The sequence below is a fragment of the Pseudoliparis swirei genome, chromosome 4 (genome assembly GCF_029220125.1).
Source record: "Pseudoliparis swirei isolate HS2019 ecotype Mariana Trench chromosome 4, NWPU_hadal_v1, whole genome shotgun sequence".
Taxonomy (NCBI): Eukaryota; Metazoa; Chordata; class Actinopteri; order Perciformes; family Liparidae; genus Pseudoliparis; species Pseudoliparis swirei.
Window position 1 is genome coordinate 3,219,569 of NC_079391.1, and position 22,513 is coordinate 3,242,081.

Consider the following 22,513-nt stretch of genomic DNA (forward strand, 5'->3'; position numbering starts at 1 on the left):
TTCTGCCATGGTGCCTAATATTTCAAAGAATACAGGGCAGGTATGGTATCTTGTCTGAGCCTCTGAGTCCCGCTTGAGTTTGGCCAAATGAATCGGGGAACATCTAAATGTGACCCTGTAGTTGGTCCTGCTTCTTGACATCTGAATTCATCGATGCTGTGACTTCATACCCAGTGGTTACATAATACGTGCGATACAGAGTCTTTTTCGCAGTACTTTTAGGATGTGGCTGCACTGATCGTTTTTTCCAGTATCTTGTCGCACCGACTTGGTCCCTCTCCCTTTTTTTAATTGAGAAAAGTAGTTCAGATATATGGGTCCTTGGCGCAAATGTGACACCGATGTATAACTCTGGATACGAGAAGAGGCTTGTGGGAGTGTGTGAACACCTCGTGTGAGGCGTAAAGATTCATAGCTGTTAAATGTTCAAAGAGCTTTTCTAAAGAGCTGCGGAGGATTTTGAGTAGGCTTTTTCTGAAAACCAACGTATAGACTCGTACAAAAATAATCCCTGTCAATCATTACCTATGACCCACGAGAGCAGGGGTCGCGAACCTATGGCTCTTCCGGTGACGGCATATATGGCTCCCAGACTATTTTGAGTTAAAAAAAATAAAAAATATCCGCCCGCCCCCCTGTAATTTTCTCTATCGCGCCAGATTACAGCAGAAGTAATTTACGGTCCTTTTCTTAAAGACATCTTTGTTCTTTTATTAAACTAAACGTCTCTACACAGCAGCATGTCACTCCGTCTCTACGTGTTAACACTTCTCTACGTTAAAAATACTATATGGCTCTCAATGAAATAGATTTAGAAATATTTGGCTTTTATGGCTCTCCCAGTCAAAAAGGTTCCTGACCCCTGCACTAGAGGTATGTTGCAGGGTTTGTTTTACAGACCTCTGCCGGTATTTTTTTTTTTAAACCTTTATTTAACCAGGTGAAACCCATTGATATTAAAAATCCCTTTTTCGAGGGTGACCTGAACAAGACAGGAAACAACATAAGAAACAGTTACAAACAAAAAAACACAAGAATCACTTAGTGGCAAACAAAAAAACACAAGAAACACGTAGTGGCAAACAAAAAAACACAAGAAACACGTAGTGGCAAACAAAAAAACACGTAGTTGCAAAAAAACTAAACATAAACACATAGTAACAAACATAAGAAACACATAGTTGCAAACAAAAAACATAAGATACACATAGTTACAAATAATTAAACACAGAACAAGACGAGTTAAACGAAAGTACAAATTAAAAGACTGATTTATTTTATATTAATTTAGGATTGGAATATATAAGCATTTTTTGCTTCTACCTATACCTTTTCAGTCTTTCTGTATATTATATAGAATACTATTGTATTGTAGTTCTAGTAGAATAAAAATAAATACATTTAATTTGAGAAACATTAAAACATTTTGGCAACCTGCCTCCATTTCTTTCATTTTCTATGTAAAAGCAGGAAGTGCTATCAGTTCTTTGAGTTTTAAAATACGATGAGGGTGCAGTGTATTGTCTCCTTTTCTTTCTTTTTTGCCATTTGTAAAGTTTCTTGGTGTCAAAATCTATGAAAACGTAGCTCCCGGGTGCCAGATCGTAAGCATTCCAAGATGAACCTTTTAAGAAAAATGAACCCGCTGGACGCAGCGCCGAAAACATCGCGAGGCTCAACGGCTCGTGGACAAAGCTCGTCCCAACGGCGAGCGGTGAAGAGTGACTCTCGGGTCGGCTTTCAGCTGCTGGCGAGCATCTCAACCCCCCCCCGCTGGAGGAGGTGCCTGTGAATGTTGTGTTTACAAACGACAACCAAGACCTCCTCCTCCAGTCTGCCTCTAAAGGACAGTAACGCATTCAGCCCGTCCGGTCTGCTGAGGCATGAAGAGCCGGCGGTCCGTCTCCAGCTCGCTGTAACGTCAACAAAGAACGACGACGTTCCTCCTCGTTGGCCCGAGCGCCGGATGACTCGACTGAATCTTTTGTTTTTTTAACACACTAGCTTTTGGACTTTCGTCAAGGCAGATGTAACCGTTGTAACACCGGTAAAAAGTCACTTTTTAAATAAATAAAGAAAACCGGTGTGAGACAGGAGGGCGCTTTAGCAGGACAAACAGGCCATAATATAACACCAGAGGAACAGGCGGAACGAGTAACAGTCGCTCACTTCAGCCAAAAGGGGAAGATGTTATGAGACTTGTTTTTACAAACCGTGATGCCCGTAAATGTTATTTTTAAAGCAGCGTTTGCGCTTCTTCACAGGTTGAGGTCTGTGTGTGTGTCTCTGTGTGTGTGTGTTTGTGTCTCTGGGGGTGTGTGTGTGTGTGTGTGTTTGTGTCTCTGGGTGTGTGTCTCTCTCTCTGTGTGTTTGTCTCTGGGGGTGTGTGTGTGTGTCTCTCTCTCTCTGTGTGTGTGTGTGTGTCTCTGGGGTGGTGTGTGTCTCTCTCTCTCTGTGTGTTTGTGTCTCTGGGGGTGTGTGTGTCTCTCTCTCTGTGTGTTTGTGTCTCTGGGGGTGTGTGTGTCTCTCTCTCTGAGTGTTTGTGTCTCTGGGGGTGTGTGTGTGTGTGTTTTTGTCTCTGGGGGTGTGTGTCTCTCTCTCTGTTTGTTTGTGTCTCTGGGGGTGTGTGTGTGTGTCTCTCTCCCTGTGTGTTTTTGTCTCGGGGTGTGTGTGTGTCTCTCTCTCTGTGTGTTTGTGTCTGGGGGTGTGTGTGTGTTTGTGACTCTGGGTGTGTGTGTGTTTGTGTCTCTGGGGTGTGTGTGTGTGTGTGTGTCTCTCTCCCTGTGTGTTTGTGTCTCTGGGGGTGGGGGTGTGTGTGTGTCTCTCTCCCTGTGTGTTTGTGTCTCTGGGGGTGTGTGTGTTTGTGTCTCTGGGGGTGTGTGTGTCTCTCTCTCCCTGTGTGTTTGTGTCTCTGGGGGGGTGTGTGTGTCTCTCTCTCCCTGTGTGTTTGTGTCTCTGGGGGTGTGTGTGTGTGTGTGTGTGTCTCTCTCCCTGTGTGTTTGTGTCTCTGGGGGTGTGTGTTTTTGTCTCTGGGGGTGTGTGTGTCTCTCTGTGTGTTTTTGTCTCTGGGGGTGTGTGTGTCTCTCTCCCTGTGTGTTTGTGTCTCTGGGGGTGTGTGTGTCTCTCTCCCTGTGTGTTTGTGTCTCTGGGGGTGTGTGTCTCTCTCTCTCTGTGTGTTTTTTTGTCTCTCTGTGTGTGTGTGTGTGTGTGTGTGTGTGTGTGTCTCTCTCTGTCTGTGTGCGTGTGTGTCTGTGTGTGTGTGTGTGTGTCTGTGTGTGTGTGTGCATATGTATAGGTGTGTGTGTGTGTCCTCAATTCCATTTAATTGATAGTAGGGCTGCAAAAACGAGTGGATAAAAATTGATTATTAAAATATTTTCCACGAATAAAGGCTAAGAAATTAATTTTTTGGGAATTTTTTTAATCCGATTAATCGGAAAAAATAATCGACGAATTAATCGATTATTAAATTAATCGTTAGTTGCAGCCCTAAATACTAGTAAGTGCCTTCTGGATTACTTTGCTAGTTTACCTACCAGCTGCTGGGGGAGGGGGGAGGGGTCACATCATCACATGGAAATTCAACTGATGAGAAACATAAATGAAAGCAGCTGATGTAGAATATGGACGCAGCAGCCGCTGTGGCAGGTGGACTAGCAACATGACGCATATCCAAGAAAAATTTGTCTTTTGAAGTGCTTTCATATCTGAGGGTGTGTGAGGAAAATACAACCACATAAGAAACGTCCATTACCAAAGTCTCAACGGATAACTCATTACAAAAAAGCTACTTTGGACTTGAAACCGCTCTAAATGGGGTTTATTTTGTGTTAACCCTTGTGTTGCCTTAGGGTCATTTTGACCCGAATCAATATTACACCCTCCCCCCGCCTTTGGGTCATTTTGACCCGATTCAATGTTTCACCCTCCTGTTACCTTTATATTTACTAACATATTTTACCCTTTGGGTTCAATTTGACGCCAGCAATTAAAACCTCCAGAAAATTATTAGAATTAATATTGTTTTCCAAGTTTAAGTGTGAGGCACTTTATGTTTGTTTGTTGACTACCGAAAGAACACCGACATTAAACATTGAATGGGGTCAAATTAATCCTAAAGCGGGGGGAGGGTGTAATATTGATTCGGGTCAAAATGACCCTAAGGCAACACAAGGGTTAATAACGTTCTCTATCAACACAAACTGTAAAAAATAAAACCCTGGAGAATCACTAATCATCTGTTATTCACTCATTTACAGTATTTGTGGCTTTTCTTTTATACATAAAAACATGTTGACATAGATGAAGAAGCTCATGTGTTGTGGCTGCTTTTTACTTTGCATCTTAACCCTCCTGTCGCCTTCGGGTCAATATGACCCAATTCTATGTTTAACCCTCCTGTTACCTTTATATTTACTAACATATTTTACCCTTGAGGTCAATATGACCCCAGCTATTAAAATCTCCAGAAAATTATTAGAATTAATATTGTTTTCCAAGTTTAAGTGTGAGGTACTTTATGTTTGTTTGTTGATTCCCGAAAGAACACCGACATTGAATCGGGTCAAATTGACCCGAAGGCAACACAAGGGTTAAGGAATAAGAGTTAATGTGTTTTCCATTTGTCAGACTCTTGACTTTTTTATTTAAAGGCCTCATTGAATGACTGGAATTCATTCATATAACCTCAGTGTTTTTGGGTATGCATCTCTATATCTAATGCATTGAGAGGAGAGATTCATTTTCAGAAGAGATATTTCTGTAGAGTTTAGTATTCATATTTTATATTTGACCTCTAACAGGTATATGTGTATCAGACTATTCACAAAATCTACCCTCCGGTTAGTTACCGGGCTTCACGGCTCTGTCTGTGCTGGAATTTTCTTTGCAGCCGACCTGCTGAAAAATAATCTCCTATAATCATCCGATGAAAGCACTTTGCCGCCCATTCCCCCCCTTTTTTGTGTTTGTTTCTCCTCCCCTCCCCCTTACCCTCCTTCGCCTAATATACATTTCTTCCGGCGTGCTTAAAAAGCCGTGCATGCAACGTGTTCCCTGTGAGCAGGCGTGTTCTAAATATGCTGATGCAACAAGGCAGCGGGAAAATATCAAACAAAATGGTGCTCGTGAGATCAATTACATGATAGAAAATGGAGGTTTACGTCTAGCGTATACACGCAGCAGCGTATAGCCGCTCGTATTCCAGGGCTCGCCTACTCGCCGTCTGAATCTCTTTTGCCTCACTTATTCATTAGGAAGAGCTAAAGCTGTGTTTTTCCCTTTTTTTAATTGAGTGTTTTCCTGGCTAATCCCTTGAAGAGTGCATGTGTGTGTGACACAGAAACATGTTTGTGGGTCTGTGTTGAACGTCATAAGTATTCTTGTTGTGTGTCTGTGAGAGCTGCACATTTAAAACACGTTTGCCGATTTAAAGCCGAAATCCCCCGCGTGGCCGTGTGCGCCGTCCCGATGCGGCGTCTCTCTTTTTGAGAGGCTTGCTGGTTCCTGTTACTCCCGTTTCCAGTTGTGTGAAATTATAGCCCTTCGTTCATAAGAAGGAGGATTTCCTGTTGAGGACCGGCACGACTGTCTCGATAAGCCCCTCGGGATGAGAGACGCACATGCACACGGACACACACGGACACACACGGACACACACGGACACACACTGACACACACGCACACTTAACAGCAGTTTTAAAGAATTCTGTCACTCGTACAATCAGAATTTTCTGAGGCGGCCGCACTGAAGGGCGAGGAAGGTCCCTGAGATGCTGCCACATTGCAGCCTGCATGGCTCCAACATATCTTGACTATATTATAATCAAATCCTCACGCGCACACACTCCTCCTGGCGGCATGCCAAGTAGGGCAGGACAACACTAGGGGGGGGGCAAGGCATGGAGGTTATTTAGCACAATAGCAGGATGGGAGCCATGCGAGCCTCTAACGGCAACGAGCCTTTTATCGCTCTCCGGATCGGGGCCTGCTGAAGTCTAATTAGCGACGCAAGATTACGTCTGAAAGATGGCCTCCTTTTTAAAGTGTTGGCGGGGAGGCAAACGCATATCTTTCATTTCCATTAGAAAACACGCATTAAGGGCAGCCGGCGCCATTTAGGTCGTAACGCATGTCGACGAAGCCACGGCGGAGACGATGGACCTCGTGCGCCAACGGCGTCCGTGAGCGACGGCGATTTGTGTTTGTGTCGGGACAAATAATTAAAAATAACGGCATGAAAATGAACATGCGAAATGGATTTCAAACTGTTTGTCACTTCTTGGTATGACAATGATTACATGGGAATCGAGGGCAGCTTCCCACACACGCCGGTGTGTGTGTGTGTTGTCACCGTCTGCTTGTGTTTAGTGTTTTAATTGTAGAGGAAAAATGTCATTGCTCGCTAAAGTCAGGAAGAATAAACAAAGTAATCATCACAACAAGTAACCATGGACAACCTTGGCCATAAATATTTACGTTTCGATTATCCAAATACTGAGCCACAAAGAAATCCACTAAACTAAACTGGATATTGCATACCTTTTTTCGCATTTTTAAATAAATGTTTTTCCGCAATGTTTATTTTAACACCGTCTCTGCTGGTAACGGATCTATTCCTCTTTTACTAAAGCAACGCGGCAGATGTCGCGAAGCTTCCTTCCAAATGTTGGGGCTTTTACTAAATTATTTTAAAGCAGTCATGCGTACGATATCCAGCCTGTCAAGAAGATTAGCTTTATTGTTATACTCCATAATGTTGTGCACGAGTCAAATGTTGAATAACATTAAAGTGAACGTGTATTTCTTTGTCAAAGCGTATCGCAAGACATTTAAGGCCTTGAATGTGTTTCTCCAGCATCGATCAGCCTCAGCATCAATCAGCCTCAGTATTAAATCAGCCTCAGCATCAATCAGTATTATATCAGCATCAATCAGCCTCAGTATTATATCAGCCTCAGCCTCAATCAGCCTCAGTATTATATCAGCCTCAGTATTAAATCAGCCTCAGCATCAATCAGCCTCAGTATTATATCAGCCTCAGCCTCAATCAGCCTCAGTATTATATCAGCCTCAGCCTCAATCAGCCTCAGTATTATATCAGCCTCAGCATCAATCAGCCTCAGTATTAAATCAGCCTCAGCATCAATCAGCCTCAGTATTATATCAGCCTCAGCATCAATCAGCCTCAGCATCAATCAGCCTCAGTATTATATCAGCCTCGGCATCAATCAGCCTCAGCATCAATCAGCCTGGACTTAAATGGTTTTTAAACTGACAGTTACAGTTTGAGTTCCACTTGTTCATTTGGCTGACCACAAGATGTGTCTTAAGTACACGGCGGGGACAGTTCTTGTTTGTGTTCTTTTTCTTCTTCTTCCATCTCTCCCACCTCCTTATTCTTCCATCTCTCCATCTCTTCCAACTCCTTCTAATTCATCCATCTCTCCGACCTCCTTCTTATTCTTCTTCTTCATCCATCTCTCCCACCACCTTCTTCTTCTTCATCCATCTCTCCCATCTTCTTCTTCTTCCATCTCTCCCAATTTCTTCTTCTTCTCTCCCAACTCCTTCTTCCATTTCTCCCACCTTCACCAACTCTTCTTCTTCCATCTCTCTCTTCTTCTTCTTCATCCATCTCTCCCATCTTCTTCTTCTTCTTCCATTTCTCCCAACTCCTTATTTTTCTTCTTCCATCTCTCCCAATTTCTTCTTCTTCTCTCCCAACTCCTTCTTCTTCTCTCCCAACTCCTTCCATTTCTCCCACCTTCACCGACTCTTCTTCTTCCATCTCTCCCAACTCCTCTTCTTCCATTTCTCCCTTCTTCTGCTGCTTCTTCTTCCCTCTCTCCCACCTCCTCCTTCTTATTCCATCTGTCCCAACTTCTTCTTCTTCTTCCATCTCTCCCAACTCCTTCTTCTTCCATTTCTCCCACCATCACCAACTATTCTCCTCCTCCTCCTTCCATTTCTCCCACCTTCACCAACTATTCTCCTCCTCCTCCCTCCCCCTTATTATCCTTCTAACTCCCGAGCCGGTTGTTCACATCAGAGACACCCTGACCCAGAGAAGTAGAACCGACTGCTTTCAGACCTCTTTTTCTCAGCGAGAGCTTAATTTAAAAGTCCTCCCTGTCATTTGAGAACATATTTGAGCGCATTCACATCCAGGCTAGTGAGAACCCTGGGTGGTCCTGTGTGTCAGCCACAGCAGGGTGGACCGGGCTGTAACCGGCACCAAGTGTGTGAACACCGTGTGACTTACTGTGTGGAGAATATATATACGTTTCATCATATTGAGCTCATTTTCTTGCTCATGAAAAGAAACACATTCACAACTAGAACGGGCACTCGGTAGAGCGCATACCTTCGCATTTCACAAGTTTGGGCATTGAATTATGAACATTTTGGCATTAGTTGCATGCCAATTGGATACAAATTGACCGTGCTATGGTAAAAAGAAGATTTTGACCTTTTCATGACCTTGACCGTTGACCCGATTGATCCCAAAATCTAATCAAATGGTCCCTGGATAATAACCAACCATCCCACCGAATTTCATGCGATTCGGTTTAATACTTTTTGTGTTATGCGAGTAACACGCATACAAATAAATACATAAATAAATAAATACACGGCGATCAAAACATAACCTTCCGCATTTTCAATGCGAAGGTAACAATCGACATTCCTGCTCTACTTTACCAGGAACTCTACATGTTGTTGTTATTAACGGGATAAATTCTATACGATAAAAATATTAAGATTACATCAACAAAACAAATGTACAAATCATTGAAGCAAACAATAGAAATAATATCTTATATATAACTCAACTACATAATCGTCTCAAAGATTTATACCCGCTCACCCTCTCCACAGTAGTCCCGTTAATCCCCAACAGAGGACGTACTCACCACTGGGGATTAACGGGACTACTGTGGAGAGGGTGAGCGGGTATAAATACCTGGGAGTCCACATCACCGAGGATCTGACATGGTCAACAAACACAGACACTCTGGTGAGAAAGGCAAGGCAGCGCCTCTACCACCTCAGGCAGCTGAGGAAATTTAAAGTTTCCCAGAGGATCCTTCAGTCCTTCTACTCTGGAGCTGTAGAGAGCGTCCTGACAGGAAGCATCACAGCCTGGTTTGGCAACTGCTCCGCTCAGGACAGGAAGGCTCTGCAGAGAGTAGTGCGTTCGGCTGAACGCACTATTGGAACTACACTCCCACCCTGCAGGACTTGTACACCAGGAGGTGCAGAACCAGAGCCGGCAGGATCATGAAGGATCCTCACCACCCCAACAACAGACTGTTTCAGCTGCTGCGGTCAGGCAGGCGCCTCCGTAGTCACGCTGCAAGAACAGAGAGACTGAGACGGAGTTTCTTTCCTCAGGCCATCAGGACTGTGAACTCCGACCTCACCAGGACCCCCACATAGACCCACACAACTGCCCCTCTTAGGCACACACACACACACACACACACACACACACACTTACTGTAAATATTGTGTTGTTTTTTATTGTAAATAGTGTGTACTTGTTGCCCTTGCACATTCCTGCTGAGCATTGCCACTTTCATTTCACTGCACACCCTGTGTGTGTATGTGACAAATAAAACATCTTGAATCTTGAATCTTGAATCTTGAAGATATGTCAACGGTGAGAGCTTGCCTCGTTTTTTTGTTCCTCTATTGTGGATAAAATACACATTCAGAGCTGCAACAATTATTCAATTAGTTGTCCAATGTTTGTTAATTGGCAACCGTTTTGATAATTGATTAATCCGTTTGAGTCATGTTTCAAGAAAACTCAAAATTCTCTGTATCCAGCTCCTTTTTAAAGATGATTATCTTCTGTTATATTCTGGATATCATTATTGACATTACATGTACAGTTCTTGGCGGTACCCAGGAGCCACCTCGCCTTCAATGTTCTGGCTCAACCGATGATTTCACAGCCCTCGAGTCTCGTTTCACATGTTTTCCATATGGGTATCCGAGAGACGCTTCGGCCCTGATATGTGCTTTTATCTGCCGAGCTGCAGCTGTTGTTCTGCTCGGCCTGAATCCCAGTCGGCTTTAATGGGGCGGACGACGAACGACGACGCTTTTTTTCGTCCAATTCCTCTAGGCGGCACAGCCGGTTTATTTCTTTAAAAAATGGTGTCACTCTTGACTTTGCACCTTTTTTTTTTTAACCATTTATAGTGTCCGTGGACATGTGGCCCCGGTTGTTGTTTTTCACAGGAAGTGACATCATTGCACTCCCCGAGGGCATGTTGCATGGCAACCATAAAGTGTCATTGTCTAGAGGGTTTGTGAAATGTGGGGGACGGCTTCAGCGGAGCGTCGCTGTGAGAATCTGCTGTTTTCTACTTTACACTCGCATAAATAAAGGAATATGATATGAGAATAGGCGTGTGTGTTGGGGCGTTTTTCACTGATCTACTCGGTTAGGGGGCGACTGGTGAGCAGAGGGTTGACGGTTCGATCCCCGGCTCCACTAGACCATGTCGATGTGTCCTTGGGCAAGATGCTTAAACCCCAAAATATCTCCTGTAGCTGTGCCTACGTTGTATGAATGCCTGTGAATGTTAGTTACTGTCAAGTTACTATTTTTTTAGACCGTTGCAATTTCCCAACTTGAGAGGAATTGATCCATTATACACAGATTTAAACTGGATTCCACTCACGACACAACAACTTGTTCCTTTTTTACTCTTTTTATTGAGTAGGTTTAGTCTTCAAGTCATTTATAGCATATCCCATGTACCCAATTGCTTTATTAATTTACATTGACTTTCATTTATATATTTATTTCTTGGTTTTTAAATCTTTTTTTAATAAAATCTAAATCATGTTTGACTCGACAGTTACTGCTGATGTTTAGGTGGAACCTTAGCCCCTCGTATGGATGTGTGTGAATGAAGTCATGTAGTGTTAAAGCGCGACACAAGTACAGGACCATTTACTCAGTTAACTTAACGCCATTTAGTACATAGATTAAGGTTAGGTACTACAAACTGCCTTAACGTCTCCATCTCTTAAGGTGCGTTCACACCAAACGCGGTGCGAGTCGATCCCATGAGCAAAGTCAACGTACAGACGCGAGTGGAATTCCGCTGCGCGAAATTTCGCCCAACGCCGATTGGCTGCTCCGCCGTTGGTGAATCTAACTGCTGCTCTAGTGGAGCTGGAAGAGACAGTTATTCAGACGTAGAGGTGAAAGTCACCGAGCTGTGTGAGCCTACGGGTGATGTCATGTATATATATATGTATTTATTTATATATATTTATGTATTTATTCATATATATATTTATTTCTATATATATTTATATAGAATTATATATATTTATTTATAGATAAATACGTATTTATATATAAATATTTATGTGTATATATATTTATTTGTGTATATATATATATTAATGTTATGAACCCAAACACGAGGGCGTTGGATGTTCACACGTTTGTGGGACGTCCTCAACAAGTATAAAGCAGAACTAGTGGTTAGTTCCTCACGGTGGATGAAGGAGACGATAACTGTTTCCACGGAGTAAAGCCACAGAGATAAGCCCCGCCCCCTCTAAGGCGCGACTGAAGCGAAAAGCCACAATTAGTCAAGCGAGTATTCGCAACTCTTTTGGTGTGAACGCGGCATTGATGGACTGAGAAGCCAAGTGACGCCACAGCCGGCTGAGATGTTTTGTTTACAGCTCATTGTTCAGTCTGACTCATTGAAATCAGCGGTTGTCTGTCAAATCGATGAAGAGATGCAAGAGAGCGATACGGAGACGAGTCTATGGACGTGCTGCCACGATATCAAACTAAATGGAATTGATTGTTACGAAGGCGGCGTTTGACTTGTTGAACTCGGCTAATGTGCCGTCGGACCTCCTCCCGTCCGGCGGGTCCACTCCGTGTCTGAAGAACCGGCGGAACGGATGTCCGTTAACAAAAGGAGATATTGGCGAGCGTGGGAATCGTTGTTCACGCTCCGATACGAGTCCCCGGTGTATTCTCGTACGAACGCGCCGCACTGGCACGTCGTCCTCGCGAGGCGTGCATGCTCGCGCAACATATTTTTAAAGTGTGGCGAGAGCACGTTGGCTTTGCTTTACGATGCCGCCGCGTGTCCGTACGATGGCAGTGTTTTCATCCCCCCCCTCCTCCCGCCCTCACCTCCCGCATTAACATCACACCAAGCCAGAATTTTGGCGCCCGTGGAGAGGTGCGAGATGGGTAGCGTGTGCATATGCGGTGAGAGAATGTATGGGGGAAAGGTCGCGGGAATAATATGCGACCGTGTGTGAAAGAGATGAAGACTCATTGTGCAATATGCTGCCATCACAGGGGAGGAACTTTACATATTTTTTTAAGGGCCATTTTTTCCCCCACTGATAAAAATCCAGGGGCAATTGGAAGAAAAAAATGGTGGCACTTTTTGAAACTTGTGAAATAACATTTAACTTTTGTTCAAAAATAATAAATATACTTATTTAGGCTTACAGGATATGAGTAATTGTCATAATAATTGCAATAATAAGACTATTAGGCAGCAGTCTACAGATTCAAAGTGTTTTCTTAGATATCTTTAACAAAAAATAAACAGAAATCAGACCATCATATTCAATATTCTTATTTCTTTGTGGTTATTTATTGTTATTAAATTTTTTAAACGAATATTAACAATTATAACATTCCTTGTTTTTTTAATAATTAAACATTTGAATTTTTTGTGTCCATATTTAAACATTTATAACTTATTTCTTGTTTTTTTATCATTAAAAATTATATAATTTTTTGTGTGTACCTACCTAGTACGGACAAAACAGATAGAACACACACAACAAAGAACAAAAACAAAACGCTATTAAATTATCTAAATTATGGGGGCATTTTTTGCCCCTCCTCGTGATATTAGAGGCAAAATTATAATTCTTATTGGCAGTTTTGCCCCTTGCCCTCGTGTATTTCCGACTATTGTATATTAGGCCACGGGGAAAATTTCAAAGGAAATCATATTTGCATATGATCACATGATATCGGTCTGAGTCCGAGGTGGGAGCAATGAATCCCTCCGTGATCTCAGGCGATGTTAAAAATACATGCACACATTTCCTACCGTACTTCAGCTGGTGCAGCACATGGGAGAAATCTTCTTGGGTTAATAAAAACAAACATACTTGGTAAGGTTTAGGAAAATATCACGATTTTAGTTAAAATAAACCCTTCCTGGCAGAAAGCCTGCAGCCGTTATTGTTTGTATGTCGGGGTCGGGCGTACAGAATATTACTGCCGCATGTATTGTTTACCGCAGTGTATTCTTCTCTTTCCCTCCATCTTGCATACTGGTGCAAACCTGCAGGGGGGTTATGCATGTGCAGCCTTCAATGAAATGAATAAAGGTTTTTAAATCTCCAACGCGCTGCTTATCATTCGGCCTGCCGTGGTTCCTCGGTGCACGTATCTTTTTAACGTCCGTATGGCGTTATTACTCTTATGATCCATTAAAGACGGTCGTTGTCAGATTTTATTGTATTTTATTGTATTGTAAGCACGCTCGCTGCTGCAACACTAAACTCCCCCCTTGAGGATGAATAAAGTATATTTAATCTCATTTATTTGAGAAATGTTGATATTATCATTTGTGAGATATTTCAACACGGGTTAAACGTACCTATATTTAGATTTTTGACCTAAAGACTGTCATGACAAAATACTTACCACTACTTATTTATATTGCCAACATTGTTTTGCACACTGTTTCATTACTTCTCATCTGTATTCATACTCCGTGTCTTTTTCTCCACGGCAGGAAAATTGTCATCAAAATTGGGAAGAAGAAGAAGCGAAAGCCGGCGTCTTCGGAGGAGTCTGACGACGACCCTCCCCCCCGACACGCTGCTAGAGACGACGACTTTGTAAGATATTTACACTCGCTCACTAGCTGACATGTAAACCTACGATACAAGTCACTGTTGGTGTAACTGGGGCTATTACATCACATTTAATCTAATTCGAATATTAACCCTAAAGCCGTAAGACGACGCTCTTCATTTGACTGTTTTACTTCCCTGCCTTATTCAGATGAGTTGTTGCCGGTTGTGCATGTGGGGTTCACACCTTTTTGATAAAAGAAAACATGGAAATTAGGGGCTGCAACAACGAATCGATAAAAATCGAGTCGGCAACGAATTTCATTAAAGATTCGTTGTCGTGAGATTATTAGGCCGCTCAATAAGTCGCGGAGATGTTTGAGAATCATCTTTAAAAAAGTTGAACGCAGAGAGAGTTAGAGGAAAGACCATAACGCTGCGTTGCGAAAGCCAATCAGCGTTGGATATATAACCAGGGTTCGTACGGTCATGGAAAACCTGGAAAAGTCATGGAATTTTAAAATGGTCATTTCCAGGCCTGAAAAAGTCATGGAAAAAACTTAAATCATAAAAGTTTTGGAAAAGTCGTGAAAATTTGTTATAATCACGTGTTCATTTAAGTTTGAGTTCATGGAGTTTGAAATAATTAATATGTTTTTTAAAGAAAGACGCTCAAAATATAGGCCGGCGTATGCTCTCAATACGCTGAATTTTCTACATTTTTCATGTTTATACTGAGATTTTAGTTTGGTCATGGGAATTTGGTTTAAAATCCTGGAAATCCATCGGTCAAAATGTGTAAGAACCCTGCATAACGTAGAAATAGTGGTTATTTCTTCCGTGGTGGATGGCGAAAATGATAACTGTTTCCATGGAGTAAATCCATGAAAATAAGCCCCGCCCCCTCCCCGACGCGAATAAACCACAAATGGTCGGGCGAGTAAAGCGTCGTCTGTTCTGTTTTTGAATAAAGGGTTGGAAATTAATGCTTTTAAAGTTGTTGTTTTTATCGGATTCATCTAAAAAATAATCGACATATTAATCTATTTAATAAAATAATCGTGAGTTGCAGCTCACCGGAAATCCTTGATGTTTTTGAGAGGCGCGTCTGGTGTGATCGTGCCCATAGACGACCATTCATTGCATCCTAACCTACGGACAATTGAGTCACCAATTGCAAACAGAAGAGCCGAACCCGGACCACCCTCGCCGTGAGGCGAGTACCCAGAGTTTATCTTGTTTAAGTCGAAGTGATTTATGGACCCTCCTCCTCCTCCCACCACCTCTTTCATTTCCTTTTTGCCCCCCATCCGAACTATTGCCTTGCGATATATAATTACGCTCATTAAATGCCGCCCGTGGCCTCCGTGAATGCAGCCGCTGATGACTCATGTAGGATCCCGTGGAAGAAGTCAAAGCAGCGTGGCCGCCTCGGGGCTGCAGCGCTGTGGTCGTGGTTTCCAGCAGGTTTGACTCGGTAGCTTCTGGTCAGCTCGGGTTTGGGGGATCTGAGGGTACATCTACACGGGGGTATTGTACTCAACACTTAATTAACTTAGGCTCAGTGGCATTTATTCCTAATTAACTACATATTAGCATCAGGAGGGGCCTCATGTATCGATGCAGGATGCAGCAGCCCACGCATGTGATAATTATAATAAAGGCTCGAGAGGAAGGAGCAGAAAGAAACTGGATTTTAAAGCACTCTTGTGTTGTTGCGGCGGTTCTCGGTGCATAATGCTTTTCTGAAGTTCTTCCTTGAAATTCTGCAATTTTAAATATATGAATAGTTATCTGAGTATAATCCCAGGGACAGATTTTAAAAACGTGCGTAAATGTTGGATCGATAGTAACCACGATGTCTGCAGACTCAGAACACTGATGATAAATAAGTCATGTACACATGGAAAAGAGGGATGATGATGATGATGATGGATAAAGGACAGCAAGACCGTTAAACCTGCCCCAACTTCAGATGTATTAAGTAGTCATTTAGGACAATATTGATAAAAAGATCCAACATTTAATATTATTTTTTGCAGCGGTGATATTGACGTATCCGTTGGATATATTGTAAATATTTGTCCTCCTTTTGCTTTTCCTAGAAGAGGCGATCCAATCGCCAGGTGAAGAGAAAGAAATACGCCGAAGAGCTGGACGCCCGGTTGTCGGACGACGAGGTCAAGGCCATCGGCAAAGCCAAGAAAAGCGGCACGGCGGCATCCAAACAGTCGGCTGTTCAACTCTTTGTAGTGAGTAGCTCTGCCTACGGTGGAGTTTAGATGTATGAATTCTGCAGAGGGAGATGCATTACCTCCATAGCTGGTGAATCATTCATTTTATTTAAAGTATTAGTTTGCTTACAAACAGTGATGCACATGAATATTGTTGAAAATAATAGAAGAGCAACAGCACAACATGCTTAGTGAAGTGCAGCACAGCACAAACCAGAACCCACGAAGGTGCATATTCTGTGCTTATTTTAAAAAATGAGAAATTTAAGATGGGATCATTTTGACGATGGCTCAAATATATTTTCGGACTTTTTGAGTTTCTCTGCACGGGGGGAGGCGGTGCTGGAGCATCCACCTCCATCCCCGAAAGTCTGTTTTATTTATGTGCTAAAAAAACACTAATATTCCAAAGGGCTACGCAATCTGTTTGACTTATGCCTCTAACCATAGGTCCTCTATTCAGATGAACAGGAATAACGGTGGGAGAAGAGTAGAAAACTGTGTGCAGACTGTGCATTTTCTTTTTTATTGCACACGGTGTGTGTTTTTATTTATTTATTCTGAAGTGTCCTGAGGCTTATGCAAATACTTTCCGCTTGGGGGGAACTATGAAGTAACATTAAATGTTTCATGTCGGCTTGCAGGAGAATCCCAGTGAAGAAGATGCTGCTGTTGTGGACAAAATCATGTCTTCTCGTATCGTCAAGACGGAGGTAGGGATCCTCTTCTCTTTTCCTGCTTTTTATTGGTTTAGCTGGATATAGAAATCCTAATTATTGCTTTTTTTTAAGACTTATTTATTTATTTATTTTTCTAAATCTAAATGGACTGTGTTTAAGCAATAAGGTACTCGAGGCAGTACTGTATCGTCAATAATGTCCGCTTCAAGGGTGTCGTTAGGGAACCCCTTGAACAGGACATTATTGACGATACAGTACTGCTTCGAGTACCTTATTGTTTTTATAATACGGTTGCATGCAACATTATAAATAGTAAATAAATCGTAAGCTGCCTTTCAGCACAAAATAGTTGTCGCCACCAAACGTCGTGTATCGCATTTCAGTAGCCGAGAGAAAGTAGTCCCCGTGTGTCGGGCTGTTGCTATGCAACAGACAAACGGCATCGGGAACATCACGTTTCTTAGCCTAGCTAGATCTCATTGCTCATTTTTATAAGAGTTGCCATTAAAATAACAAAAATGGCAATGGGACACTTGCAATAAAATTACATTTACTTTAAAATGTAACGCCCTGTTCATGTCGATTTGGATACCTCCATTAATTGTTCATCCGTGGAAAACGTTTCTCACGCTTCGTCTCCGATATCGCTTCCGACCCCTCTCGCTCTCTTTGCCGGTGGCTCGGTGTCGGAAGAGCCTTCTCCGCCGAGGATATTGCTCCAACGCTGTCTTTCATTGAGATTTGGTTCCCAGTAGCTTTGAAGGAAGCTTTTCGGATTTACGTCCACTCACTGACATTTCTCTTGCTTCCAACCCAACATTAGAGAGAGGTGGCACCAAGGTGCTGCGCAGGCAGCGATTGGTGTAGGTGTTTGTGCCCGCCCCCTTGCATATCCTGGATAAGATAATGTACGCCCATTGGCTCCATTCTTCTGGCTAAAGATGACCATGCCACCCTCTTTGGGTGCAGCTACAATGCAGGTGCGTTGGGTGGTAGGAGCGACAGATATTTTTCCGAGTAGGCGACAGGACAGCGGGGGTTTTCCTGGAAGAGAAGACATGTTGCCACGCCGACTGTCCTTCTTGCGCCTTCATGTGGATCTTTAGGATTCTTTGTCTCCTGGCATACTTCTGTCCATTCTCATCAGCGAAGACTGCGAGCGACCCCGTGGTCAGCTGGCGGTGACCTTCCTTCCCTCGTCGTCCGAAGTGGATATCGATCCAGACTTTTCTAAGTAGACACTCTGTTGCGGTCGGATCCAGTGAAGCCTTTATCGTGGCTAGATCGCAGGCGGGTACGGATCCGTGATGAGCACCGACTCAACGTTCAGACGTTATTGCTGACCCCCTAGTGGTCACCCTTTGCATTGCGCACAGTGCCATCGAAATCCTGTGGTATTTCATTTATATCGTCTCTGGTTCTGGTCTTCAGGTCTACAGTATTTCATTCATAGCTTCTCTGGTTCTGAGCTTCAGGTCTACAGTATTTCACTCATACTGTCTCTGGTTCTGGTCGACTGGTTCTGGTCTTCAGGTCTACTGGTTCTGGTCGACTGGTCTACTGGTTTCTCTTCCCACCAGTTGGTGAAGCAGTTCATTGCCCACTTCGTTTGGCTGACAGCATTTTTTTCGTTGCGCAACATTTCATTGGTCTCACTTGCTTTCTTCTCCCTGGTAGCATGAGGTCACCTGAAGGATCCTATTGGCTAACCACTCAACTAAAGTCATGAGGTCCACCTGAAGGATCCTATTGGCTAACCACTCATCTAAAGTCATGAGGTCCTCCTGAAGGATCCTATTGGCTAACCACTCAACTAAAGTCATTCCCCCAAAAGATCAAAGTTCACAGAAACATGTTTGTAACCGACAACTAACGTTCGCGCAAAATCGACCGTTATTGTTATTTTGAGAACACAGAGAACACAGAGAGCGCTGAGATAAATATAAACAGCTGTCGGACATTACGGCTCAATAAAGTACACCTCGTGACTCACTCTCAACCAATCAGAGTGATTGATTTCGTCTACCCGTATCATAATAAATGGCATAATACGGCCAAGTGAAAGAAGAGTTGGAAGTTAAGTCCAGAGTTAAATGTTCTCTTTTCTTTAAACCTCTCCAGGTTTCTCCAGGAGTGGTGGTCGAAGGAGAGGAGTTCTTTGTCAAATACAAAAACTAGTAAGTTCACTTGCTTTGTTTGTGTAAATTAGCATCTGTTTTTATGAATAACACCATGACAGAAATATTCAAAACAAATAAATATTGTGTGATTATCAGTATAATCATCCCTGTATAAGTAAATGGGTGATTTGTTCATTACTGTTGCTTTTCTTACATCCTAACACACATTTCTATGAAAGCAAAACAATACTGAATGGAACTATGTGAATACAGTTATTACATTTCTCTTTTGTGAACTCGGGTATTATGAAAAACTATTGAACGTCAGGTTTTACCACCACAGCCTCTCAGAGGAATAATTTAGTTCCACTTGACAGATAATCTGTCATCAGCCATATTGCATTCATTAAGTTTTCATCCAAATGATGAAAAGAATTGAAAAATAAATGTCACGCAAAGAAATTTGATATTCCAAATAGCTAAAAAAAAAAACCTGTGACCACAACTGCAGTCTGTGATCACACCTGCTGGCCTCAAGCAGGTTGCCCCAGATGCTTTTCAGGGTTTCTCACCTTAGTCTAAATGTGTGTGTGTGTGTGTGTGTGTGTGTGTGTGTCAGCTCCTACCTGCACTGTGAGTGGGCCACGGAGCAGCAGCTGGTGAAGGACAAGAGGATTCAGCAGAAGATCAAACGCTTCAAGCTGAAACAAGCACAGAGGGCGCTCTTCTTTGCGGATGTAAGGCCTTGTTTCTGTCCGTGGACATTCGGTATAGCGTCTCTTTATATGTGAACAATCATATTTTGTCATTTGTTTGGGGGTGTGTGTGTGTAGATCAGGGGCGGACTAAGGGGTGGGGGGGACTAAGCCACAAGGGGAGAGATATGTATGGTTATGTTTGCGTGTGCGGTAATATTTTTTGGGGCCCCGGATATCCATTGTTAGACAGAATTTCAGGGTCGTAGTGATGAAGCTGAAGCCCCCCTAGAACAGGCCTAACGACACCCCTGGTGTAGATGTTTGATTTACTTGTTGTGGTTTGTGTGTGTGGGCAGACGCATCTGTGTGCATGCATTTGAATCTCTTGGCGATACTCGTCTCAGATGGTGAGTGGGCATTCAGGTTTATTCTCTCCCTTTCTCTCCCTCTCGTCTGTCTTTGCGTCTCCCTCAGATGGAAGAGGACCCCTTTAACCCGGACTATGTGGAGGTAGACCGAGTGCTGGAGGTGTCTTATTGTGAGGACAAAGACACGGGAGAGGTACGGTGAATCCTCTCATTTTGCTATTCATATCTTTGAGGAAGCATGTGTGTATTTCTCTTTTTACGGGTTTTTTCTTTCATTATATTCTTCAGTTTAGTGATGTCTTTGTATCTCAGAGGGGCCCCAAGGCCACCCTGACGGGCTTCCTCGCAGCCTTTGTTGATATTATAAGTTAGGCCTCGTTCTAGTCTTTTATTTTTTTGCTGCTGCTGCAGGAGGTGGTGTACTACCTGGTGAAGTGGTCCTCTCTGGCTTATGAGGACAGCACCTGGGAGCTGAAGGACGACGTGGACCAGAGCAAGATTGAAGAGTTCGAGCAGCTGCAGGCAGTGAAGCCGGTCACACGCAGGACGGTGAGCTACCCACCGACATTCACCTAGAACGTTCTCAGACTGAATGAATATAAATAAATATATATATATTTTTAATGATATAATATATTTATTTATATATATATTTATAGATCATATATATGTATTTATATATATATACATATTATATTTTATATATATAATGTATATATTATATATATATAATTTATATCATTTATATATATTATATCTATATATAAATTAAAAAAAATATATATACATGTTATATATATATATAATATATACATTATATATAAAATATAATGTGTATATATATATATAAATACATATATATATTTATAAATATATATATATATATTATAATATCGTATTGTAACCAGTTTTGTACTACATATTTGTCATCTAGTAGTAGTGTTTTATTCAGTCATGACATAAAATACAATAATAATAATTCAAACTTATATATCGCTTTTCTAAATACACAAAGACAACGAGTAAAGCCTATGTACAATCTAATATACAATATGACTGAAAAAGTATAGGCAGAAGCATAACGCTTTTATAGTCTTATCTTCTCATACATTAAGTAACCCTCTAGATAATTAGGTATGTGATTTGTACTGAATAAGATCTAATTCAACGGCCCCTTTAGCATTATCTTTCAGGTTATATTTACTCTCGTCAGTCACCTCTTTGTCCTCTAGAAGAGGAACACACTGTTTTATATTGACACAAATACCTAAACGCTCGCGGCCGTGCCATAAAATAAACCGGAGTCCCTATTTGCGTTTCCGTCTTTGCCTTTACCTTTTAAAAGAAAAACGTGGTTGCTTCATCTATGTCACTTCTCCTCAGATTCCTTTGCCTTTCATTGCGTTCGTTCCACATCTAAAATGTAGAATTTCTTTCCAACCGCTCGTTTCAAACTCCTTTTTACAACCTGCCACTTTAGGAACGGCCCCCGGCCAATCTGTGGAAGAAGAGGGACCAGTCGAGAGAATACAGGAATGGCAACAGCCTCAGGGACTACCAGCTGGAAGGGGTCAACTGGCTCCTCTTCAACTGGTACAACAGGTCAGTTTACTGCACACAAACACATCTGCAGCCCTGTGTGGAGTCTTATGAGAATGAACGGGACATATCGGGGTTATCTGCTCGGGCTGCAGATAGAAGCAAAACCCTTTTTGCCATATCGTAAAGCGACATAATCCATTAATTTGCAAGATGAATCCATCAAATGTGTCATGTGTTGAGTTATTTAGTCACTAACGGGGGAAGCTACTTTGAAATTTGACCCGACTGTGTGTGAAAACTTTTGATAGAAAGTGAACATATTCATAATTGTATTTATTTATTTATTTACAATATAAAAAAATGGAAATGGATAGAAATACAACTCCTCAATCAAGCTACATCCCACATGGTAGCGAGAAGAAATTATATACAGAGAACTTTGCTTTCAGCCGAATAGAAATACTATAAAACAATATTTTCAATATATTCACTCCAGACATATAATTGGAGCTCCTCTAAGCTCAGAGTGGGAGAGAGAGGGAGTGGGAGAGAGGGAGAGAGAGAGAGAGAAGAAAGAGAGGATAGAGAGAGAGAGAGGAGAGAGAGAGGTAATTTCACTGAATTGCTATTTTATGTTAACGCTGGCAAATCTGATGGAAGAGTCCACTGCTGAACTTAACGCACGGTTACAACGTTCTTTAACCGGAACGTACCATTACACCGGGTTAGTCCACTTTTTAAAAAGTGATATCTCCATCTTGAAATTGTGCAAATATTCCCAAAAGTCCAGAATTTCAACTTTCGCGCACTTCTTAAATGGAAAGACACATTTGAGATTAAATATCTCAACTCTCAACGTGCCGTATTATCTGACGGACTCTCGGTAACCCTATGCCAATATTAAAACGCTATATTTATTGATGCTGAGGTTTTTAAAATAGGCGTTGTGTATTTCAAGAGCAATCCTCTTCGGGACTATGAATAATG

At 42.2% G+C, this 22,513-nt stretch overlaps 1 protein-coding gene across 4 annotated transcripts in view; it reads left to right on the forward strand.

The window, feature by feature from the left end:
• chd9 (chromodomain helicase DNA binding protein 9) overlaps positions 1-22,513 on the forward strand; it is an 88,738-nt gene that overhangs the window by 31,286 nt on the left and 34,939 nt on the right. For all 4 annotated transcript variants that reach the window (XM_056411977.1, XM_056411978.1, XM_056411980.1 and 1 more), the window contains 8 exons: positions 13,824-13,929; positions 15,990-16,136; positions 16,763-16,831; positions 18,920-18,975; positions 19,538-19,655; positions 20,091-20,177; positions 20,396-20,533; positions 21,465-21,586. In XM_056411977.1, coding sequence (XP_056267952.1) covers positions 13,824-13,929; positions 15,990-16,136; positions 16,763-16,831; positions 18,920-18,975; positions 19,538-19,655; positions 20,091-20,177; positions 20,396-20,533; positions 21,465-21,586 — 843 coding nt within the window. The remainder of the gene's footprint in view (positions 1-13,823; positions 13,930-15,989; positions 16,137-16,762; positions 16,832-18,919; positions 18,976-19,537; positions 19,656-20,090; positions 20,178-20,395; positions 20,534-21,464; positions 21,587-22,513) is intronic.